General features: G+C 58.2%; 1 protein-coding gene across 1 annotated transcript in view; it reads right to left on the reverse strand.

Annotated features, from left to right (window-relative positions):
• Positions 1-8,261: 8,261 nt before the first annotated feature.
• The window catches only part of COL6A1 (collagen type VI alpha 1 chain), a 61,905-nt gene continuing 46,243 nt past the window's right edge, over positions 8,262-23,923 (reverse strand). The window contains exons 22-35 of the mRNA XM_075000806.1: positions 23,577-23,639; positions 20,618-20,668; positions 20,488-20,523; positions 19,927-19,989; positions 18,644-18,709; positions 17,556-17,591; positions 16,878-16,914; positions 15,474-15,482; positions 14,536-14,669; positions 13,547-13,656; positions 12,091-12,277; positions 11,651-11,825; positions 10,887-10,916; positions 8,262-10,002 (exon numbers count right to left, since the gene is read on the reverse strand). Coding sequence (XP_074856907.1) covers positions 9,392-10,002; positions 10,887-10,916; positions 11,651-11,825; positions 12,091-12,277; positions 13,547-13,656; positions 14,536-14,669; positions 15,474-15,482; positions 16,878-16,914; positions 17,556-17,591; positions 18,644-18,709; positions 19,927-19,989; positions 20,488-20,523; positions 20,618-20,668; positions 23,577-23,639 — 1,608 coding nt within the window. The 3' untranslated portion in view covers positions 8,262-9,391. The remainder of the gene's footprint in view (positions 10,003-10,886; positions 10,917-11,650; positions 11,826-12,090; positions 12,278-13,546; positions 13,657-14,535; positions 14,670-15,473; positions 15,483-16,877; positions 16,915-17,555; positions 17,592-18,643; positions 18,710-19,926; positions 19,990-20,487; positions 20,524-20,617; positions 20,669-23,576; positions 23,640-23,923) is intronic.

Below are 23,923 nucleotides of genomic sequence, written 5' to 3' on the forward strand. Positions count from 1 at the left end.
TGCCCCAGAGGGTGTAGGACATCTGGGGAGAACCTGGTTCCCCTCCCACTCGATCCAGGTTCCAGCCCAGTGACCCTGGGTAGCTGCTGCTGGAGAGGCTGTCTCCCTCAGACCGAAGTGCACCAGTCTCTTCCCTGGGCCACTTCCCCAGACACTTTCCTCAGTACCCTCTACTGGCTGCTGCCCTTCCCTCTTGCAGGCTCTCCTCTGCAGTTCTTCTCTCCTTACTACCTGCATTAACAGGGGTGTTGTGAACAAGACATGAGGAGTCATTCTTCTACTCTACTCTGCGCTGGTTAGGCCTCAGCTGGAGTATTGTCCCCCGTTCTGGGCACCGCAGTTCAAGAAAGATGTGGAGAAGTTAGAGAGGGTCCAGAAAAGAGCAACAAGAATGATTAAAGGTCTAGAGAATGTGACCTATGAAGAAAGGCTGAAAGAATTGGGCTTGTTTAGTTTGGAAAAGAGAAGATTAAAGGGGGACATCATAGCGGTATCCAGGTATCTAAAAGGATGTCATAAAGAGGAGGGAGAAAACTTGTTCTTTTTGGCCTCTGAGGATAGAACAAGAGGCAATGGACTTAAACTGCAGCAAGGGAGGTTTAGGTTGGACATTAGGAAAAAGTTCCTAACTGTCAGGGTGGTCAAACAGTGGAATAAATTGCCAGGGGAGGTTGTGGAATCTCCATTGCTGGAGATATGTAAGAACAGGTTAGATAGATGTCTATCAGGGATGGTTTAGACAGTACTGGGTCCTGCCATGAGGGCAGGGGGCTGGACTCAATGGCCTCTTGAGGTCCCTTCCAATCCTAGTGTTCTGTGATTCTGTGGTTCCTGGTCCATCCCCTTTCTTCTTCCACCTCCTTGCCTGAGGGGAGCCTTATGAAGAGGTTCCAGAGGCCTTAATGGGCTGCAGGTGCTTGATTAGCCCCAGGCGCTGGATTCGTCCCCAAGTGCTGCAGCCTGATCCTTGACAAGCCTCAGGCCCAGGGAAACCTAGAGGCACTGACCCAACAGCTCACATACTTGCCCTCCCTAAGGTGACTATAGTGTGCCGTGGGCTGTGGTCCCCCACAGGGCTTAGGAGTTTTTTCCTCTCACTTTCCTCCAGTTCCCTTTTGAAGGAATGCAGACATCCGCCTGTGTTCTCCACCAATCTGTAGTAGGTGGCTTGGAGAGCTACTCCTGGGCTAATCCCTACCTGTGCCTGTCCAGTTTGGAGCAGGGCTGCTGTAGTCCACTGGGGGTGTGCAGCGTATTTCCCACAGTGACCTCTTGTGGGTTTGCTCACCCAGTTCTCTGGTGCTGGAGGATCCTAGGTCTCCTCTGCAGTTTCCCTTGGCTGGAGAGACAGTGCTCACTCCCAGGTGGCTGCCTTGGCTGACAGGCTAGTGCCCCCAGCTGAGCCAGGCTCCCTCCTCTTCCCCCCGCAGGTCTGGCTTTGGCTCAGGTATACGGGAGTGGGACTAATTGGGCCCACCTTTTCTGTGCCGGGAAGTCAGCTTCTCTTCTTCGTCTGCTTTTTGCTCAGCTCTCCTCCATAATGATTCCAGTTGTGCTGTTCTCATGCAACATTCCAGCAGTAAGAGCTGTGGGAAACAAGCCATCACACCAGCTGAGCAGGATTCCCTATGGATTAGCTGAGATGACTCCTCATGACCACGATAACTGGTATTGGATAAATCACAATACTGGCTGGTTACAGAGGCCACGATTGTTAATGAGGCTGTACTGAAATACTTCGCAGGAACTTAATGAATTCCATTACGAGCAATAAGAAGGTTTTGGAAATTGCATAGTGTTTGCTGGGTCAGCGGAGCATTCCTTCCAGAGGGGACCAATACTGCGGGTCCCACTGTTTAACTACTGACTTCGTAGGAAAAGAGGTCCTTCCAAGTACTTGTTAGAGCACATAGGACGTGCTCCCTCCTGAGTGCAATCCAAAGCAGTGTGCCTGAAGCAGTGGGGAATGCACTTCAAACCCCGTTGCTGTCCTTCAGTGTATGCAGGAGCCAAAGCAAAGGCAAGGGTGCTAGGAAAGCTGGCTGAGCTCAGGAGGCCTCGGGTTCTTCCACTGAAATAGTCTCTTCCAAGTGACACTGGGTAACTCAGCTCTTTGTTTCAGTCAATGGCTTATCTCCTAAACCCACTGGAAAAATTGCAAACTATGGCTACGTCTACACGTGCAGCCAACATCGAAATATTCTATTTCGATGAATAACGTCTACACGTCCTCCAGGGCCGGCAACGTCGATGTTCAACTTCGACGTTGCTCAGCCCAACATCGAAATAGGCGCTGCGAGGGAACGTCTACACATCAAAGTAGCTCACATCGAAATAGGGATGCCAGGCACAGCTGCAGACAGGGTCACAGGACGGACTCAACAGCCAGCCGCTCCCTTAAAGGGCCCCTCCCAGACACACTTGCACTAAACAACACAAGATCCACAGAGCCGACAACTGGTTGCAGACCCTGTGCCTGCAGCATAGATCCCCAGCTGCCGCAAAAGCAGCCAGAAGCCCTGGGCTAAGGGCTGCTGCCCACGGTGACCATAGAGCCCCGCAGGGGCTGGAGAGAGAGCATCTCTCAACCCCCCAGCTGATGGCCGCCATGGAGGACCCAGCAATTTCGACGTTGCGGGACGCGGATCGTCTACACGGTCCCTACTTCGACGTTGAACGTCAAAGTAGGGCGCTATTCCTATCTCCTCATGAGGTTAGCGACTTCGACGTCTCGCCGCCTAACGTCGAAGTTAACTTCGAAATAGCGCCCGACGCGTGTAGACGCGATGGGCGCTATTTCGACGTTGGTGCCGCTACTTCGAAGTAGCGTGCACGTGTAGACACAGCTTAAGTGTTACAACAAACAGACAAAAATGTCCTTTGCCAGAAAAAAATCCCAAAACAAAACTCCAGAAGCCTGATGAGAAGGACCTAGTGTGGCTGAATTCTCCTGATTTCCAGTCGCCATTCCTCTCTCCCTGCTAAAGATAATGTTTGGAAAATTTTCTCCAGCTGGCTTTTTCTGGCCTCTGTAGCACAAACCCTGCTCACTTGGAAGCTGAACACAAGCATTTCAAGGGGAACATGAAAACACAGCATTTCCTGTTAGCGTTTACCACAGCAGCCGATGGGACTGGGAGTTTTGTCCAGCGGGACTGTAAGCAGGTGGAACTATTGCTTCTTGTGCATTTGTTTACTGGAATAGATTGTGACCTTACTTATTGATCCCTGGTGGAAATACAGCATAACTCTCTTGGCATGCTTTGCTCAAAGGCATGTGATTGTTCCTGAGTCATAGGGAGATGCCACTTATGGTTTGGCCATCTAAGAACTCACTGGGCCCCAATCCTGCAATCTGATCCACCCTGTAGGGCTGCTCTTGTACAGGGCTCCATGCGGGGGGCTGCCCGTGTTATAGATATGGGGCTCAAGCCACAGCTGTACACCATCAATGCCAGGCACTGCTGGGGATGGAGAAGACCACAACAGACACTGACAACTCCTGGAGCTGGGAGCTGTCCTGTCTTACTCCAGCTGACTGCCAGGGATGCATCATTTCCTTGTGACCACACCCTGACAAGCCTCTAACGCTAGAGCCTTTATGGGGTTTCTTCCTGTGGAGTCTGGTTGGAGAGGGTAGTGTCGAGTCAGAGGCAGCAGAACACCAGTGCCCCAGGATTCTCCCAAGCCAGGAAAGCTGCAGCTGATACAGTATACCAGCTTCCTGCCCTACGCACCTCCAGCACCCCCAGGGGCTGGACTGGGGCTGGCGAACTGGCGAACGCACTGTCGTTTGCACTTGCATGTGGAGTACCTGGAGTGAAAGAACAAGCCACTCACAGCAGTCCCAGTCTCCGGCGTGACACTCCAGTGTCACAGATGTAGCGAGAAGTGTAGCACTTTAGCAGGGTGAGCGCAGGGTGGAAGGATGTGGTGGAAGCACCAGACGGTCAGTCTGTGTGCACATGGCTGGAGTGCTGCTTGCCAGAGCAGCAGCCTTCTCAACAGTTTCCTTCTTTGTTGAAGAGGACAAGCTCTGGTGCAGATAAGCCTGAGAAGTGTGACTTCTTAACCAGCTCTTTCCAGAGCGCTAAGATCCATACACTGACTTGGATGGCCTTGCAATTGAGTATGCTGCTTGGGAGTGCACAGTAGGGTTGTGTGTGTGTGTGGCAATGGAGCTAGGAAGCCCTGAGATGGAGCTCCCTGAGCAACCCTCCCCCCAGCATTTCCTAATATTGTGCCCAGTATTGTGTACATATCTGGGGCTCAGATGTGACTCTGACTGTGTATTAGTACCTGGTTCTCACAGCCCAGCTGTGAAACACTATTACAAACTCTTTAACCTCTCTCCTTGAAGCTAAATAGGTTGCGCTCTTTGAGTCCATCTCACTAAGGCAGGTTTTCTAACCCCGTCATCTTCTCCGAATCCTCTATCATTGAGCAGCATCCTTCCCCTCTGCCAAGTCTCTTATAACTCAAAAGCCAATGATCAATGTCTGCACAGACAAAGCACGGGAGGGGGGCTAGCTGGCATTTGGCACAGACCCCAGATGCCACCAGGGACCAGGATAGAGATCCACAACATGTAGGAAAAATGCCATGTGATTATGAGAGATTTCCAACTGGAGGGCTCATGCTGCCCATTCTAAAACAGCCTTGGCAATAAAACCAGTGGAAGAAAGGGGAAGATGCTAGTAATGACTAGACATCAGAAGCGAGGCATTACAGAACATCGATGAGGAAAGCCCAGGGCCACAAGAAGAAATCTACAACCAGCGAGTTAAGGACAATAAGGAGATTTTAAAAAGATATTCAGGAACAAAAAGAATGCTGACAGTGTATCGATCGTTTACTGGATGGAAATGAGAGAATTATCAATAGTAACAGAAAAGGCAGAGTGGTAACCAAGAGACAGCCGTGTTAGTCTGTATTCTGTCAAAACAAACCAGCAGTCATGTAGCACTTTACAGACTAACAGAATAATTTATAAGGTGATGAGCTTTCGTGGGACAGACCCACTTCTTCAGATCTACAGCGCTACCAGAACAGGCCTGTTCTCTCCTATAGACAACGTCCTAACCTTATGAGGATTCTCAGTAGCAACCATAGGTTATACCACAATAACTAATCCTGGAACTTTTCCTTGCAACTAGCCCCCTTGCCAGCTTTGTCCACATATCTATTCTGGAGATACCATCACTGGAAATAACCACGTTAATTACAGAATCGGGCACATTCTCCTGCTCCTGAACTAATGTCATATATGCCATTGTATACCAGCAATGCCCACACACCATGTATATAGGACAGACTGCAAACAACCTTCACCAAAGAATGGATGGACACAGAGCAGACATCAAAAATCTCCAAATACACAAACCTGTCAGCCAGCACTTTGATGGAGTGGGCCATTCTGTAAAAGACCTGAGAGTCTGTGTGTTGCAGAAGAGAGTCTTTAACAGCCGCACAGAGAGAATGCTGGGAGCTAACATTCGTATTCATATTGGACATAACAACACGTGGTCTGAACGGGGACAGCTGTTACCTGACTCATTGTAAAGACTCTTTTACATACCTTGATGTTTGATCTAACACTTAACTTTCCCACCCCCAACTCCCCATTTTTGCTCTTCTATCTGATTTGCCAACCTGGATAAAAATTTGTGGCCCTTTGTGCTTCATGTATTGAGTTTGTTCTGGCATGGCTGTGATCTCAAGAAGTGGGTCTGTCCCATGAAAGCTCAGCACCTAATAAATTATTTTGTTAATCTTTAAAGTGTTACACACCTGCCGTTTTGTTTTGCAAGAAAAGGCGACGTGTTCAATAAATATTTCTATCTGTAGTCTCATCATGAGGTGATAACCTTCCTTCCCGTCTACTCAGATCTCTGGAGTATGTTAAATAGAGGCTATTGAAGTCAGACATTTTTAAATCAGCAGCTCCAGATACCTTGGCCCCCAAGAGCTTTAAAAGAGCTGGCTGAGGACCATTAGCACTGATGTTCAGTAAGTCTTGGAGCACTGGGAAAGTTCCAGAAGACAGGAAGAGAATGAATGGTGTGACAATTTTTGAAAGGGTGCCTGAGATGACATGGACAATGATATAATAAATAACTATATAATTACAGAATAAATGTGTGTGCCACATTCATTTCATAACGTGCCAGTTTTGTACTCAAAATGTCGTAGGGTACCACATCCCAGGCCTTCCAGGAGTGTTGGGCTGTTGTTAGCACATCACTCTCATCTTTCTTGACCAAACGTGCAAGTGCCTCAGAAACCCATCAGGTTAGCTTGACAGGATGCGGAGGCCAGACACCCACGTTGATTTGCATGAATTACATGAACCATCTCTGTGTTTCATTAACCGAGTTCCATGTCAGCCTGACATCAGTCCCTCCTGAGCCTGCACCCCAGCCCCCACGTGCACTCAACTCCCTCCCAGGGCTGGCTCCCAACCCACAGCCTCCTGCTCCAGTCTGGAGCCTGCGGCCAGCACCCAAGCCCTGCCAAGAGCCCAAGCCACAGCTGTCCTGCCCCAGGTGGCTCAGGGCAGCTGCCCCAAACCCTGCACTTTGGGGCCCCTGTGGCAGCTGCCTCAATCGTGCTATAGACGGGCGCCAGGGCACCCCAGGATCACTTGGGGGAAGCAGCCTGGTGCGGGGCTGAAGCAGGGTTCCATCCCCATTCACCAGTGTGGCAGAATCTGGAGAGACCCAGCAGCCCGCTCCATCTGCTGCCCAATCCCAGCCTGCTGTGCTCCACTCCCCTGCCATGCTGGGACCACAGCGCCCCAGCCCAGGGCAGCAGCGTGTGGGGGGCAACCTGCCTGCCACCCTGTGCCAGCCCCCCCGCCCCCCGGCTTGCATTGCATTGTCTGGAGAGAGTGTGGGACAAGGGCAGGGCCTGGGGAAAGGCTGGAGTCGGGGCATGGAGCTGGGGCGGGGCAGGGGGCTGCCTTGGGCCCCACACCTGGGGCACTGGCAGGGTTGCCACAGGCTTCTTGCCCCCCTAGGGGCAGCCTCTCTCCCACCCAAACTCCGCCCCAGAGCCCTAGCAGGCGAGGGGCAGGGGGAGTGCGGGCTCTCTGCGTTCTGGGCACCACCATAACTTCTGCAGCCCTGCCACTGCTGGGGCGAGGTGAGGGGTGCTGGGGCGGCTGCTCAGCGCCTGTGAACAATAACTGTGCTCAGCGATGGCTGGGGCTGAAGCCAGGCCAGGCCGGCTGGCAATCGGGCAGGTTTTGAGCAGGGGGTGGGACGAGGGGCGGGGGGCTGCGCGCTGGGCATGCGTGTGGGCAGGGCCCTGGCCTGTGCTGCACAGGAGGGTGGCCCAGGTGCTCGCGAGGCCCCTTCTGACTGGACCTCTGTGAAGCGCGGGAAGGAAGAGCAGCGGTGGCAGCAGCATCACATGAGCTGAGCTGTCACGGCGGGGCAGTCCTGGCAATTCGCTGTAACACGCCTGCACAAGTGGCCGGCGAGAGCCGGGAGGCCTGTGTTGTCAGCTTTCCCCTTGAACCTTCCCCGCTGTCTCCACAGGTGTGGGGCACCTCAGGTTGTGCCCAGCGAGTTAGTGGACACTTAGGACCTCAGCCTCTCTGTGCCTCAGTTCCCCGTCTGTAAAACAGGGCAAATAGCTTCACAGGGGAGTTGCTTTCCCTGCTGTTTGTGAAGCAGTCAGACACTGGAAAATGAGCACCACAGACAGCCCAGAGGAAACGAATAATTCTGTCTCCGGCGCAGGATTTGAACAGGGAGCCATAAATGAGCTCTGGGGCCACCCATGGAACAGTGAGGAAACAGAACACCTAGCAGCTGCTTGGTCAGCAAGCGCCGGCCCTCCTGCAGGCTGAATGAGGCAGGGAGCCTCAGCATGCAGACACAAAAGGGGCCGGATCTGAGCTGCACAGCACTTCCTTGGTGCCTGGCTTTGCGAAGGGAACGTTCCTGGAATGGACTGTGTGCGCCAGGAATTCACTGAGGAATGGATCCCTGGGACAGGCATTGAACACCCTCTCTGAAATGAGGAAATCCAGCAGAGCGCCGTTCTGCGAGCATGAACACCCATTCCTCCGCCTGCGTCTACCCACAAAGTTCCCAGGCAGCTCTGTCGAGACTCACGGATCACCACAAACTCCCGTGTGACGGCCTGAGTCAGCCACACTTTCCATCCAGCGGCTCCTTCCGCAGGTTACGGAAGTGCCAAGCCGGGCCCCTCTCCCTGGGTTACGCGCACACACAGACAGCCTGCCAACCGGACTGTGGAAAACCATTTATTTGGACAAACTCTTTAAGTGGGCACATTTCAGTAAAACAGGCGTAAAAGAAAATGAACTGGTACAATGGGTCTTGGTTACAGCGTAACATAGACTGAACCATTGATGTCATCAATGCCATTTCCTTCTGAAGCAGATGATTTCCTAGCAAGAGTACCGCTGGGAACGTGGGGCGAAACTCCAGGCCAATCTCCACCATCAGTGCAGTCTTGGCAATTACCATGTAAACATATGGGGCTGGAACCCCAGGGAGGTGTAGCACCTTTATTTGCTACCACGTCTTACAGGGCCAGATCCAAAAGCCACGGAAGCTGACGGGGATCTTTCTGCAGGAGGGCACGCCACCGTGTGCTCTGACGGGGCATCTAAAGGAGAGCCGGGGAGGTAACAGACCAGAGGGGCACTGGGGGGGTTTCCAGCTTGGTTACCTCCGTGGGAATGACATTAGTTAGGAGAACCCGTTCCCCACTCTCGGACAGGCCCGATGGGCTCTGAGTCGCTGGGTGTGGGTGGGAGAGCAGGGCCCAGAGAGGGCCGCTCTCCGTGCTGAGCAGAGTCCAGCCCCGTGGCACTGAGAATGGGCTGCATTTTGAACCCTCTTCCCACACCCAGATGCCGAGGATGATTTTAAAACCCATTTGTCGTCCCCCCCCGGCGGAGCAGGAGTGAGAAACAACCCTGCTGGCCGCGACCAGGCTCCCACAGCCCTAGCCGAGGCTGGCACTTTAACCGTAAAGACAGCCTTGGCGAGGCCCTGGAGCATGGGGTGAGCACAGAACGAAAACCAAATACCGTTAAGTAAGTTGTGCGCTCGAGCCCATGAAATCGAGTTCTTAGTGGTCATTGTCACCTCAGCCTCTGATGCCCATGGGCTCGGCATGTGCTCTGCTGGCTGGTAGCCAGGCTGCCCCGGGTTTGTCTGCTGGGGACTCAGAGGTGGGGGAGGCAATGCAAACCCACGGGGATGAAGGGGAGCTCCAAGCAGGGGCAGGGCTATGGCTTTACATAGAAACACTGGTTCATCATGTATTGCTAACTGTATAATTTTTCAGAGATGCAGAAAGCGTACACAGCCTGTCCTCGGGGCGGGGCGGGGCGCAGCCTCCCTGCCGCTCAGTCCAGGGAGAGCCTCCTGGAGACCGTCTGGTAGAAGACGCCTCGCAGCAGGGAGTTGTAGTCAGGCACACGGAAGAGGTGACGCTCCCCATAGGCCACGTCATACTCCCCTCTCTTGCCAGTGACAAGCACCCGGATGTTGCTGTCGTTGATTTGGCTGCCCACCACCACCAGGTAGATCTCAATGCCCGCCTGGCGGGCTTCCTGCACCGCCCTCTGTATGGCAGTCTCGGTGGTCCCTTGAGAGTGGCCATCGGAGAAGAGCAGCACCCTTTTCTTGGCACCGGCCCGGGAGGACTGCCGGTACAGGTTGGTGATGTACCGGAGGGCAGCGTTGACATCTGTGGCATCGTTAATGTACTCCATGTTGTCGATCACACCAGCGATCACGGTGTAGTTGTACAAAAACTGGGCCTCTAGTTTCTGCTGGTTCTTGCCACTGTACTGGACAACAGAGACGCGCACAGAGTCCTCCGAGGGCTTGCTGGCCGTCAGGAACCGCTCCGCCAGCCGCTTCACAAACTTCTTGGTGGTCTCAAAGTTGCGGCTCCCGACGCTGGTGGAGCCGTCCACCACGAGAGTGAGGTCAGCAGGCGTCGTGAAGTTGACTGCGCAGAGAAAGGGGTTTTGTTATGTGCTTTTCCTCCGTCCCCGCGCCCCATCCCCCACCAGAGGCCAGGAGCTCACTGGCTGTCTCTGGCTTCCTGCTGCAGGAGACTGAGTGAATCTGGGCTCTCTGCCCCATTGCTCTTCCCTCTACGCTGCCGGGGCTCCAGCTCACCTCTCTCCCGCTCTTTTCGAGCCGCCTCTCTGGGGTGGATTCTCGGGCCCGTGCCGAACTCAAATGACCTACAGTGCCCGGTCCTTTCAGTGTGCCTCTCCTGCTTCCTGCCTGCCCAGGAGGGTGCGTGCCCCGGGGGGCTCTGGGGAGGCTGTGCTAGCAGCCTCCCCGCTGGTTTAGGTGGAGAGAGTTTTGGATGAAACTCCGCATTAAGGCAGCCGCTTTTCTAAAGGCAGCTGGCACGGTGCTAGTTCCTGTGCCTTTCGCTCCCTGGGCATTCTGAACTGGACTCCGCCGGGGTCACTGCTAGCCCCAGTTCAATGCTGCCTGTGTTTTAACGCCGCTTCTGGGCGTCACTGAGGAATAGGTCTGGAACGCCTCCACCAGCTGCTCCGCGGCCGACTATTCAGACGTCTCTGGCCCTTACTCCGTGATCCCATTTACCCCATGCATCTCGGGAGAGCTTCGATCCCCTTACTACCGATTGTTTAGCTGCCTCTCCCCTGCACTGTGCGCTCTCGCCAGGCCAGCACTGCAGCCTGGCAAGCCAATACTCGTTGTTTGGATGGGGGATTTGATCCACACAGATCCTACGGTGTGGGCCTCTCTGCTCACAAATGGGATCTCTGGCCCCCCCTCGGCACAGCGCTGTGGCCCCTGCCCTACCCCGCCCCCCATCTGGGCTGCCTCTCGCCTGTCGGAAATACTCACTGGGGCAGGTGTAGTCAGGACATTTCTTCTCTGCAAGAGAAACGAACAAAACAGACCAGTTTAAATCACTGCCCCGCTCAGGAAGGGTCACTTCTGTCTCCACACCAGGGCAATGGCATCCTCCTGCTCCCACCCCCACCCCCACTCTGCCCCCAGATTTACCAGCCCGCAGAGCTCCACCCTGAGCTCAGGGACTTGCAAGGGAGAGCCGGGGCTCCCTGCTGCACACCCGGCAGCCGGCAGGGCCCGATGCAGCGCCTCGCTCTTCCTGCCCACTTCGCCGCACGGTGCCGGCTTGTACTTCATGGGCACAAAGGCAGCAGCTCTTGGGATGCACCACTGTGGGATGCCCAGTTCTGCTCCCTGGGGTGCCTGGCAGGGCCGGAACCTCAGAGACAGGCTGGAGCCCAGCCTGTGGGCTCTGCCCTGCCTGTGCCAGGAGTGGCCCAGGGGTCGTGCTGCAAGCTCAGGCAGCAGAGCGTGTGTGTGCCCATGCCAGGCGGCAGTGCCAGTGAACAACCTGGCTGAGCCCAGCTCTAGGGAGCAGACGTTGCTGGAGCAGGGAGCTCTCCGCTAGCCCTGCTGTAGGAGGGTGAGAGGGAGGCCAGGCAGGGCAGGGGTTAAACAAGGCCTGTTGGCCCAATCAGCCCCACCCCGGTTCACCTGCGGCCAGTGTCAGGCCTGGAGGGGTGTAAAGGGAGGAAGCCAGGCCAGCTGGAGCCTGGAAGCATGGCCGCACCAGCAGTGAGAGGACAGCCACTCACCTCGGCAGATATACGAGGTCACGTTCTGGAGGAAGGCGTCATCCAGCAGCTCCGCGTAGTTGTCCCGCTGAACGGACAGCCCCGGCTGGTAGGCGGTGCCCTCGCACGCAATGACCCCCAGCTGCTCCGAGTTGGGGGACGCTCGGAAAATGTCCCCTATGCCCAGGGAGACAACCTACAGGGCAAGCGCAGGCTCGGTACTGGGGTTGCTCTGGCGCCCGCTTGGCCAGGGGCTGCCCGGGCAGTGTGAACACCTGGTGTTTTCTGCCTGACGGCAGCCGGGCGGTGGTCCCAGCACACGTCGGCAGACGCAGGGAACAGGTCATTGCTCCTCAGCTGCACTAACCCCCCTCTCCCCGGCTGAGTGAGCAGAGCCAGTGTGCCCTGGCACCGGCACCGCAGGCGGCAGCGTCTCTGTGCTGCAGCGGGCGCCAGCCTACCTGGGTGTTGATCTCACAGAGCGAGGAGAGCGGGGTCAAATCCCGCAGCGTGTCCGACCGCCCGTCGGTGATGACGATGGCCACCCGCTTGCTGGAGGCGAAGCGCGACAGCAGCTGCTCCTTGGTGAACTGCAGGGCCTCCCCCGTGAAGGTGCCGCCCGCGATCCAGTTCAGGTTCTTCACGGCCCTGCAAGCCAGTGGCAGGGACAGGTCAGAGCCCACAGGCCAGGCTCCCCGCAGGCCTCACCGCCCCACGCTTTGCAGGCACAAGGCGGCTTTCCCACGGACTGGTGGGTTAGCTGGGCTGCTTCATCTCTCAAGCAAAGGCCTCTGTTCCCAGGGCCAGCGCTGCTCTGCTGGCGGACGGCTCTGCTGCAAACGCTGCGTTCTTAGCCCGGCAAAGCGGCGGGCACAACCCACTTGCACACCCAAGGGACCCTCCTCTGGTCTCTCCACTGCATGCAGGGAGACACCGAGTTGCACAACCTGGGGAACAAGCAGGCGGTTGGCCTCTGCCAGCCCCACGCTGAGCGCCCACCCCCAGAGAGTGCGTTCCAGACCGGCATGCCCAGCACAGGCCAGGCCAGGGCCACTCCTGGCAATACCCGGAGACCACGAACTGCTGAGCAGTGCGGGCGGGGGCCCTGCTGAGAGCTCAGGCGGGCTGTCTCCCCAGGGTGGAACTGAGCTGGCAGGCTGAGCTAAGGGCAGTGCCACTGGTGGGTGCACCTGAGCTAAGCAAATAGCCCATCGCCCCCCCACTCATCTCAGTGCATCGGACCAGGCCTTCCACGGCCCGGCTGCTGGCTCCGCGGGAGCTGGGCAGGCTTGGCCACGCCCTGGCCAGGGCACAATAAGCGTGTAGCTGCTTGTGCCATGGGCTGGACGGGGTGATACAGACACACGGCCGTGCGACGGGCTGGACGGGGAGACACAGACATGTGGCCATGCCACGGGCAGGATGGAGGGACACAGACACGCGGCCGTGCGACGGGCCGGACGGAGGGACACGGACACGCGGCCGTGCGACGGGCCGGACGGAGGGACACGGACACGCGGCCGTGCGACGGGCCGGACGGGGCGACACAGACGCGGCCGTGCGACGGGCCGGACGGGGCGACACAGACACGCGGCCGTGCGACGGGCCGGACGGGGTGACACAGACACGCGGCCGTGCGACGGGCCGGACGGAGGGACACGGACACGCGGCCGTGCGACGGGCCGGACGGAGGGACACGGACACGCGGCCGTGCGACGGGCCGGACGGGGCGACACAGACACGCGGCCGTGCAACGGGCCGGACGGGGCGACACAGACACGCGGCCGTGCGACGGGCCGGACGGGGTGACACAGACACGCGGCCGTGCGACGGGCAGGCCGGGAACGGCTCCACTGGGCCCCAGGCCTGGTGCCCGAGCAGCCGAGGGAAGCCCAGCTCCCAGCCCTGCAGACTCACTCCTTCAGGGTGCCGATGTTGTTGATGTTGGCGTCGCCCATAGCCACCAGCTCCTGGGTGTTGCTGTGGCTGTACTGTACGACGCCCACGCGGGAGTCCCCGGGTTCAAACTGCAGAGCAACGGTCAGACAGAGGTGGAAGCTGTGAGCTGGGCAGGGAGTGATCTGCACGACTCTACCTATCACTGGGCCCAGGGAAGCTGCTCAGCTGACACAGAACTGAGCAGGCCTCTGCTCGAGACGCGTGTCCCCCTGGGGTCCGAGCTCCCGTCTGTCTGGTGTTGGACGCGGGACCCTGCTCCTCTCCCCGCGCCTCCGCAAGGTGAGCTCCTACCGCTGGGCAGGAGGCCCATGCTGGTCCCAGGAGCGCCCGACAAGCTGGCTTTCCAGCCGCCCTGCTGTGGCACCAGCGTCCCTTGAGGGCAAAGAATTGGTGCTCTCCCTGCGCCACGGGAGATCAGCCTGGCACCACTAGGACTGGCTGGAAACTCCACGTGCGGCCGAGCCCCAGAGGCAGCGGGAACCCCCAGACTGACGATTAACTCCTCGCTGCAGATGCGGCTGAGCGCAGCCCAGGGACAAAAGGCATCAGCAGCTGAGCTCGCAGGGCACACGGACACAGCAAAGCAACCCGGGGCTGGGGCTCGCGCTGTGGCTTCCATTGCTGCACGGACATCTGGGGCAGGCTGGAGCTGAGCTCTGGGGCCCACCACCCGTGCCGAGTCCCAGAGCCTGGAATACATGGCAAGGAAAGGGCCTCCAGGTCTGAGCCCTGGGGCCAGGGTTAGGAGCTCACCCGCAGGGACTCATGTCTGAACATCTTGCCCACACGCGGATAGCGAGAGAGGTTCCTGGACTCAGCCAGCCAGCACACGTCTCCCCGTTCCTCTGCTCCAGCCGCCAGAGCGCTGCTCAGAACACGCGTTACCAAGGGCAGAGTCCCCCAAGAACCAGCTACTCAGGGCACATGCGTGTGAACCCAGCCCTCACCTTCACGCGCTCATCTTTGCTCAGCCGGTCAATGACTTTGATGATGAAGTCCTTGGCAATCTGGAAGTTCTGCAGGCCGATGCTCTCTGAGCTGTCCAGCACGAAAAGCACATCGATGGGGCCGCACTTGCATTCTGCAGCAAAGCACAGACCCGGAGGGGCGTGTCGGATGGGCCGGCTGCTAGGACACAGCTAGGGCAGCTTGCGTGGGCTGGGGAACCTGTTCCTGCCGCGAGCTCGCTTTGCTGCCGGAGAAGATGGCACCCAAACGAGAGCGGCAAGGGCTGGCGGTTTAGCTAGTTCTTTCTTTTGCTGCCCCGGCCCCGGCACCTCTCTTGCCCTTTACCTACTCTCCCCTGCTCAGAAAACACACACACAACATTTTGATCAGCCCGGACGGCCCTCACCAGGCCCCAGACCTCCTCCGTGCAGCAGAGACCCAGCTGGCCTTCCTCCAGGCCCTGCTCTCCACCGCACATGGACTTGGCCACCTGGTTTTGAGGGGGCAGTTCCACCGGGGGGAACAATTTTCTCAGCCCTGCAGCCTTTGGATTCCTAGCCCCCTCCATCAGGACACTGCAGAGGGGAGCCAAATGGCAGTTTTCCATCCCCACCTTCCCGGCAGAGCCAGATTTACAGTGTGAAACGGTCTCCCAGAGCCCTGCTGGCCATGGGTCATCGGGACAGTTGTCCTCTCCGGACCCAGCGCAGACGCGGGCAGGCCGACTCCTCACGACAAGTGCCAGGGGCCCTCCCGCTTTCCCTGCTACAGTCCCTGCGTGGCTCCCAGGCTGTGTTCTCAGTGCTCTCTTGGCAGGAGCGGACTGCACTGCTGGCTGGGGACTGTAGCTCTGGGTGCTGGAGCAGGGAGAAGGCAGGATGGAGCCGAGGAAAAGCAGCAGCGAACATTCCTGGAGCGTTTGGGAAGTGACACTCACCGCAGCAAGCTGGAAGAAAGTGGGGAGAGAGAGAGTTAAGCCGAGTGTACGGAACGTTCTCCTGCCCAGTCGCTCCGGCAGCGTCTCCCTGTGCGAGTGAATTACACCCAGACACAGCGAGGGTGCCCTCGCCTCTGGAGCATTTAAAACCAGCTCCTAGATCCCGGCGCGTGCCCTGGGGGGTGTGATGAAACGCCCGACAGGCCTCGGGGAGGAGTGGAGACTCTGTCGCTACCCGAGCCTCTCAGGGAGCGTCCAAACACGGGGCTGCAGCGCTGGGACTGGCCAGTCGCTTTGTACAGAGAAGGGGGGTTGAAGAGACTCTCCCCAGGGAGTCCCGCTTCCTTGGGCTGAGCACAGGCTGGGAAACGTCACTGCAAGTTACAAAAGGAGGTGCCATCGCCGGGCACCGCACACTTCCCTAAGCGCTGTAGGTCCCGGCTCAGATCACGTTCCACAGCTCTGGGGGCACTCGGCACTCGCCTTGAAACAACTGACTTTGCCAAGTTCCGTTCCTGGGCCCAGGGGTTTGGGACCTTTCAGACTATAGGCATTAAGCCCAGAGAGATTAAGCAGCTGTCAGTCGAAGTGCAGAGTCCCCAGATACTGCTGGCCAGGGTTCCTGGGCCCTGCCCACAGGGAAGCAGGTATCATCTCCCTGGTGGTCACAGGAAGAGACATTACGTCCTTTCTTCAAGGAACAGCCTTAGGGGCTTGATTTTTAAAGTCAGGGCAAGCCTGCATTCAGAAACGCACGCACCACCCTGCACAGCTTGTACGTGTAGTTCCAAGAGCACTCACAAGGGCAGTGGTTGCACAAGCAATACAGGTGTTCGCACGTCTCACTGGCCGCCACCAAACACCCGATTTGCACGTGCAGCTGCCAATCCAGGATGTGTAAAGGACACGTGCCTTTGCACAGAAGGCACTGGAAATCAGGCCCTGACACTCCGGGTGCCCCCGGCTGGCCTTGCACAGGGCGACAGATGGGTGTGAGTGCTGCATTTTGCCATGCTCCCCTTGACTGCAGAGCGCGCCTGCTGGCTCTGCAGTGTGGGGGGCGGGGGCATGGCCTCCCTGTGCTCAAGAGCAGGGCCCTGGGCAGGGCTTGTCCAACTCAGCCAGAGCGGAGCAAGGCCCGAGTGCTGCTCCAGAAGGGGCTTTGCTCAGGCTGCTGCCCGTGAAGCAGCTCGGGTGAAAAGCTGTTGAAAAAGTTTCTCCCTTCCCACAGGGCTTGCTCTGCAGTGAGACGGGCGGTCGCGTGGGCTGGGCTGGCAGGTCCGTGCCCAGTGGCCAGTCCCAGATCAAGGCCTTGCAGGTAGCTATGGGACCGTGCCCGCTGGCTGGCAGGCTGCCCGCCCCCTCCCCAGCCAGCACCAACAGGAGCGGGAATGGGCTACTCACAGCACATCTTCATTATGATGTCCAGAATTTCACATTCCTGGAAGAAAAAGGCAAAGAAAGGTTGGTGGGCCAGGCCCAGACTGACTCTCACCCTGCTGTGCAGGAGCGACCATGCTCCTGAGTGTGCGTCACAGACCTGGGCCCACGGCTCTCGCCTGGCCTGTGTCTGCTGGAGAGCAAAAAGGGGAACTGGGGGGCAGGTGGCTTTTTGGAGCGCGCAGCAGGTGACAGACACGGCATCAGTGAAAATCCATCTCAGCTGCTGCCTGGGCCAATGGCAGCGGCTACATGGCTGTTTGCATCTTACTTTAATCCCTAGAGCAATGGGTCATATACATTGCACATGGCTGCTAGCTCCTCCCCTGCTCCAGCCGTCAGCACATACAAAAGTCTTCAGTGTACTTCGAAACCATTCATCTCTGTGCTGCACCTCCTCCGCGGGAGGAAACCCAGGCCCTGGCGCCTTCGTGAGCAGCTGGGGCCCCAAAAAGCGGAGGGGTTGGAATTGGAGGGAGGGCATGTGGGGAGGGAGACACGGCTGGGCCTCGCCTGCGTGTACACAGGGGCGTGCTCCCCCCACATGCTGCTCTCGAAGAAGCTTCTAGAGGCATGTGGCCCCTGAGGGCAGCTGAAGGACAGACAGAGGAAAGCAAGCAGCGTACAAAATCGGTCACTCACATCTGGCCCAGGAGGTCCGGGGGGTCCGGGAGGCCCCTGTCAGACAGAGCATTGACAAGGCAGTTCAGTTCAGTTCAGTCAGTGCACAGGGCAGAGCCGGGAGAAGGGTGGGGGGCCAGGACTCGGCTGCTGGCGCTGAGCTTGCAGCAGGTACACCTGCCGCTCTGAGCACGAGCGATCAGACGCTCTTTCCCAAACTGCTCCCTTTGCGCAACGAGGAGCCACGGGCCGGGGCAGCTCCTGGCTTCCGTCACCAGCCTTAGCTGCAGGACGTATGTAGCCCGGCCAGCCCAGAAACGGGCGACTCCACACAGTGGAGTTTCTGCGAGCGGGGGTGGGGGTGTCCCCTCCATCTCCGCCAGAGCTGGGACCCCACCCCCAGCTCCCTCTCCTCTCCCCCGATGTCACAGCTGGCAGCCCGCTAGGCATAGTGTCCCAGCACCCTTCTGGGGCAGGTGGTAGCACACTGCCAGCAGCCTGGCTGAGTGCCGAGGGGCACCAGCAGACCTCCCTGTGCCCTGGGGCAGGAGCTGGCCACCGGGGTCCCCGATGTGCACAGCTCGCCTGTGGAGAAGACAAGGCTGTGCACTGTCACCAGGAAGGAGCCTCTGTCCGGGAGGGGCTTAGCGCTGACTGCCCCAGGCCAGAGCGAGGACAATGGGGCCATTTGTTATCTCACTACGCAAACCACCTCCGGGCCCCAGGTGTGCCGGGGCCCCAGGGCCGTCCTTATGATTTGTGGGGCCCTATGAATACTATTGAAGTGGTGCCCTTGGGCCCCATGGTGGTGGAGGGAGCAGTTTTTCAGAGCTGGGATTTTCTATCCCTCCTGTGGGCCTAACGCTCTGCGTCTCACTCAGCACCACTCGAGTGGCCGCTGCCGAGGTCACGGAGCTCTGTCACCGCCCGGGCTCCAGCAGCTGACCGCTGGGTTCTGGACTGGACACAAGAACCTGTCAGACTGGCCTCCGGCTCAGCACCCACAGGCCAGAAGAGCAGCTCAGAGTGGCCCTAGCGCCCCAGTGCTCTGCCCCTCCAGTGTGCTGGGCTTTTCCACACAAGCACTTTCCCAGAGCTGGCTTACTTACCGGGCGGCCTTCCGGGCCTCGGTGACCCTTGGCCCCTTTCAGCCCACCCGGACCAGGCGTGAGATTCTGGAAGCAAAGAACACGGGGTTACCCAGGGACCGGACTGCGGGGGCACTGGCAGCTCATGCGCGTTCGCTGGGCTTCCAGCGCCGCGGCTGACTCGGGCCCCACACCTCCTCCGCGGAATTAACACTCTATGGAACCCTCCTGTCCCGCACTCAGGGTTACACTCCAGCCACGCGCTCCGGGAGTTCTGCTCCCAGCTGAGGAGCACACCAGCAAGGACTTGCGAGACACAGGGAGATCACGGCACTGAGGCTTGGTACGCGGAGGCTGCCGGAGAGCCAGGCACACTGCTCAGTCCGACACCGTTTCCTCTGCCGCGTGCTCGTGGGAAGGGCACTGAGCTCTGTGCTCTGGGAACTCCCAGCTCTGAATGGAGTCCAACGGGAGCGCAGGGAGTGGACGCAGCCTGCGGTGCAGAATGCACACAGTAACGGCTGCCCTACCGGTCCCCTGGGAAGTCATCCGCCACATGGGAGGATGAGGCAACCAGTCTCTGCCAGCCATGTGTGCTGGCATGGGGAAAGCCAGAGGGATGGGTCCTGGTCTCGGAGCAGGCCAAGAGAAATGGTGAAGGAGAAGGAGGGTATTTCTCCGTGTGGTTCCTCCACATGAGACTGGGGCTTGCAGCAGCTCTGTGCGTGTGGCTGGGCAGGTGATGGCTGCAGGTTACGAGATGCTCCTCGTCCTGCTTCAGGTCCGGCACTCACAAGTGCTGGGAAAAGTTCCTTGAGAACTCAGACTGCACGGTGATGTTCCCAGCCATTGCCCAGCTGAGCAAGCAGGGTCCCCAGGCCTGCCAGCCACGTGCTTCTCCCGGCACATAGGGCACTGGGTACACGGCTGGGCAAGCCTGTCTCTTATCCACGTCTGCACAGGGACTGCACCACCAGCGTCTGCTCCAGGGCCCCTCTGAAGCTCTGCTTTGCTCCAGGGAAAGAGAACTAACAAGGAGCCCCTGACACGGTGGCTCCTGTCTGCATTTACAGTGTTGCTGTGGTGGAAAGCAAACCTGGCAGATGTGGAGCTATTACCTCCACGCCCCCCCACCCTCCCGCCGGCTATTACACTAGGGCAAAACGCACTCTGGACACTGGGCAGCTTCACAGGGTGGCAGCCGCCTGCACCAGAAGCTTAGAGGGGGCAAAAGCTCTGGGTTCATGTGCCAGGGGAAACGAGCCAGCTTGAGAAAGAAAACACGAGGCTTCCTCTGAACTCACGTCGTTCCCAGTGTCTCCTGCCTCTCCTTTGTCTCCCTTGGGACCAGGGTAGCCTCTCGTGCCCTGAAAAGGGACACCAATAACACTGCAGATTAAAATCCAGGCATTAGGGGAACAGGCGTTCTCGATAGCCTATGTGGGGAGTGAGACCTGCCCACGAGGTGGGCATCCCAGAGAGGTGTCACAGCCAGTCTGCACTCCTTGAGGCTGAGCTACCAGACATGCAGGTCATTAAGATGGAGACCTTCTTCCTCGACGTGTCGTCATACTGCCCAACAGAACGTGTGCTGGCAGTTCCCATCAGCTTTCGTGACCCCATTCCTGCATTATGAGCAGCAGGTCTGGGGTCACCAGGGCCACCCCAGCCTTTTGGAGGCCTGGACTTTGGCATGGGCTGGGCTGGGCAGCCATTGATGGGAAGCCCAGTTCAGAGCATGGTCAGCCAATGGGCCCTGGAGACAGCAGTCCAACTGTGAACACTTCTAGGGGCCGTCACTAGGACATGTTGCGTAGGCAGGTTTGTGCTTTACAACCCAGCAGGGGACCCGGAAGCAGACTTACATTACCACCAGGATTTCCTCGGTTGCCTGGATAGCCCTGAGAGGGAGGGAAGATCACATGTTAGACCCTAGGGATGGAAGTCCTGCTCAATTATTGTGTAACAATTTTCTCTGTACCAAATAAAACTCACCTGGAAGCCTGGCAAGCCATCTGTGCCGTTTCCTGGAATGCCATCCGCTCCCTAGCAGGAAGGCCAAAAATAAGTGAGGTGTCCAAACCCAACCAGTTAGCACGCGTCTCAGCACATCCCACTTGCCCTAGGAGGTGGCCACTCACCCGCAGTGTGGTGTCCACAATGTTCCCCTGATCACCACCCCACTAACTTCTCACTGGGATGGGACGTGGGGAGGTCAGAACCCTACAACGGTCCCCCTGGCCTGCTCCAGAGCCACAGCCTGGAGGAATGAGGTGAAGCCCTGGGTGATGGGCCAGCTGTCAATATCGATTGCCATCAGGCACACGAATCACAAGGGCTAGCTGCCACTTCTGAGTGCAAGCTCTTACGCCTTGTGCACAACAACGATGAACCCACTACAATCCTCCTGTGCACAGGCTGGGTTTGTGAAAGGGACTGATGTGGAAATCAGAGCTTTACTGGAGCCCAAAGTGGTCATGAACTCTGAACATGATGCTGCAAGAGACTGGCTCAATACAGAAACAAAGAGCTTTTCCAGGTTGCTGTCATTAAAGATGCCCTTTAGCTTCCATAGATGGACCCAAAAGTACTTCTGGTGTAACTACGATCGGAAAAGTAACACCCTGGCATCTCCGCACCGAACAGATCCACCCACTGTCCTGCCTGCAGCGGGGTTAGGCTCCAGTCGGTTCCTACATGCAGCACAGGGCTGTGAGAAGCTGAGCTGGCTTTTCCTGGGGCGTGGCCGCCTGCCTGGCTTTTCGCTGTGCCTCCATTCGCATTGGTCACGTCTCAGCTGGACTTCCAAACTCCAGCCTGGTTGTGCAGTCCTGGCAGCAGAAAACTTCCCTACCCATAAGCTGAGTGTGTTTGAGCTGGAGCCAGAGACAAGAGGCCTGGATGCTCCCAGTGCCATTCTTACAGGCTCATGATTCAGGAGCCACCCAACTCATATCTCAGCCAAGTTAGACGCCACTTTTCCTGCCTCTTCTCTCCAGAAGCAACACCTGCTTCCCCTGTGTCTCTCCTGACTCCGCTTCCCACACAAACTCAGTGCTACAGCCCCACAAAGGTGAAGAGAGCCATGGCTGGGGGTGCGGTGACTGCTCTCCCCGCTCTCCACTGCCAATGCCCGTCTGCCCGCTCAGCACCTCTCCGCGCGCAGCAGGGGCCGGGAGGCGGGAGAGACAGGAAGGCAGAAGCTGCTGTTGCAGTTTCACAGTGATGGGACATTTCAGAGCTCAGGTGTGCAGGGTTTGGCCTTCGGAAAGAGGGTGCAGCCAAGTGCCAACACACGTACGTGTCAGACACGTCCCCGGAGGGGAACCAGCTGCTCTGGCAGCCCTGCAGTGGTTTGAACCCCACGTCCTCTCCTGCAGCGGGGACTCAGGGCGAGACTCTTGAAGCCTGCGGCATTGAAGGGCATAGTGAAAGGGCTGGCCAGCAGCAGTGTCGCAGACAGGCGGTTACTCCTGCCTCCCCTGGAAAACGTGTCGGCCAGACAGGCTGTTTTTCCTCCCATGGATTGGATGGGTCATGTTACCTCAGTGAGCCTCCCCTGCAGTGCAGTGACAGAATTCCTTCAGGGACCTGCTGCGGAAGGCTGCAGTCTGCGAGCGAGAGCGAGCTGCTCTCCCACAGTAATTAACAGGCTCGCGGGTCTCAGTCATACGTACACCAGGGAAGCGGGACGGGAAAGGTTCAGCGAGAAGGGATCAGCGAAGGAAGGAAGTTTGTGGCTAAGCTACCGGAGGGGAAAGCTGCCTGTCTGCTGGTGCAGAGTAAGGTTGCCAGATGTCCTGCAATCTGCAGGAGAGTCCTGAATTTCCATGGAAAGTCCTGCGTCCTGCACTGACACAGAAATGTCCCGTCGCAACATTTTTGTGTAAATGCAGGACCTCAGGACTTGTTGTGGAAATGCCCAGCCCTGGCCGGAGTTCCCATGGCTGGGGCTGCCAAGGGGCCCTGTGCCCCAGATGGCTCCCAGCCACGGGAACCCTGGGGCGGGGGTAGGGAGGCAGAAGGACCCTGGCAGCCCTGCGGCTGGGAGCTGGTTGGGGTGTGGGGTGCCCCACGCCGGCAACAGCCTCCCAACCACAGCAGCCTTCCAGCCATGGGACTGCTGGGGTCACCCCCAACCTCCCCAGGCAGGGATCCTCTGGCTGAGGCTGCCTGTCCTGCAAACCCTCCCCAAAAATCTGGCAACCCTAGCACTGCAGAGGCTGTGCTTGGAATGGCTCATTGCTTTTCTATGCAAACTAGACCCACTGCCAGATGATCACACTGCCTCATTGAGCTCCACTGAGAAAATACTCTGAACGCCTCCATGGAGAAAAATGGATCCTTCCCACCCGCCCACAGGGCAGCACATGACTTTGTGCACAGAGCGAATCGGGCTGTGTGTGCAAAACACCAGGTGGGTGAGAACGGGAGACCCTGAGCCTGCAGATGTGAACGGAGCAACCAGCCGGCACCACGGGGGACAGACTGCAGGCCGCTGAGTGTGACGGGAGGGTTAGCGGTTCCCGGCTTCTCTCTTCCAGGGCAAAGCGAAGCCAAGTGAGTGCGCTGGCCTGCTAAAGCCTCCGCCCTCCCTGCGAGCAGACGTGATGCGTGAGGCCCTCTTCTCCGCACACCACGCAGCACAGCTGGAGGCCAGCTACCGGCATGGGCCGACCCTTTGGCGGCTGCCAGTCCCATTCTCTGGCTTCGCTCCGGCAGCGTAAGTCTGTGTCCCACTGGCGTGGAAGGACAGCCCCCGCCTGGGTGTAAGCGAGCATCTCTCCCGCTAAGCAAAGGAACGATGGTGATTTTCACTGGCTGAGGCTCAGCCTGGGCACGTGCACTCAGCAGTTCTGCCGTGAAAGCCCATGGGGAGGGGCCTTCCTCTCGCAGAGCTCCAGAGCTGACCCCCACCTTTCACAAGTCGTCTTCCACGCCGAATGCCACTCACCCGTTCACCCATCAAGCCGGGGTCACCAGGCAATCCCAGGGCTCCGGGGGATCCTTTGGGGCCCTGGTGGGAGAGAGTGAAGTGGTGAAAGGAGGCGAACGCCTGGCAAACGCCCCCTTCGAGGGCAAACCAGCACCAGCTGCATCCCTGCAGCATTGCGACCCCCCCTCAGGGTCCCCAGGCACTGAGGCTCCAGCGGGGTGCATTGCACGGCTCCCAGCCGAGGCGTGCGCTCCTGGGCAACGTGGGAGGGGACCTTTGCTATGGTTTCCCTTGGGGCACTGGGGCAGGCCTGCCCGGTGGCCCATTCCAGGCTAGCATCAGACAAAATCCCCAAGCTGTGTGGC

The sequence above is a fragment of the Carettochelys insculpta genome, chromosome 8 (genome assembly GCF_033958435.1).
Source record: "Carettochelys insculpta isolate YL-2023 chromosome 8, ASM3395843v1, whole genome shotgun sequence".
NCBI lineage: Eukaryota > Metazoa > Chordata > Testudines > Carettochelyidae > Carettochelys > Carettochelys insculpta.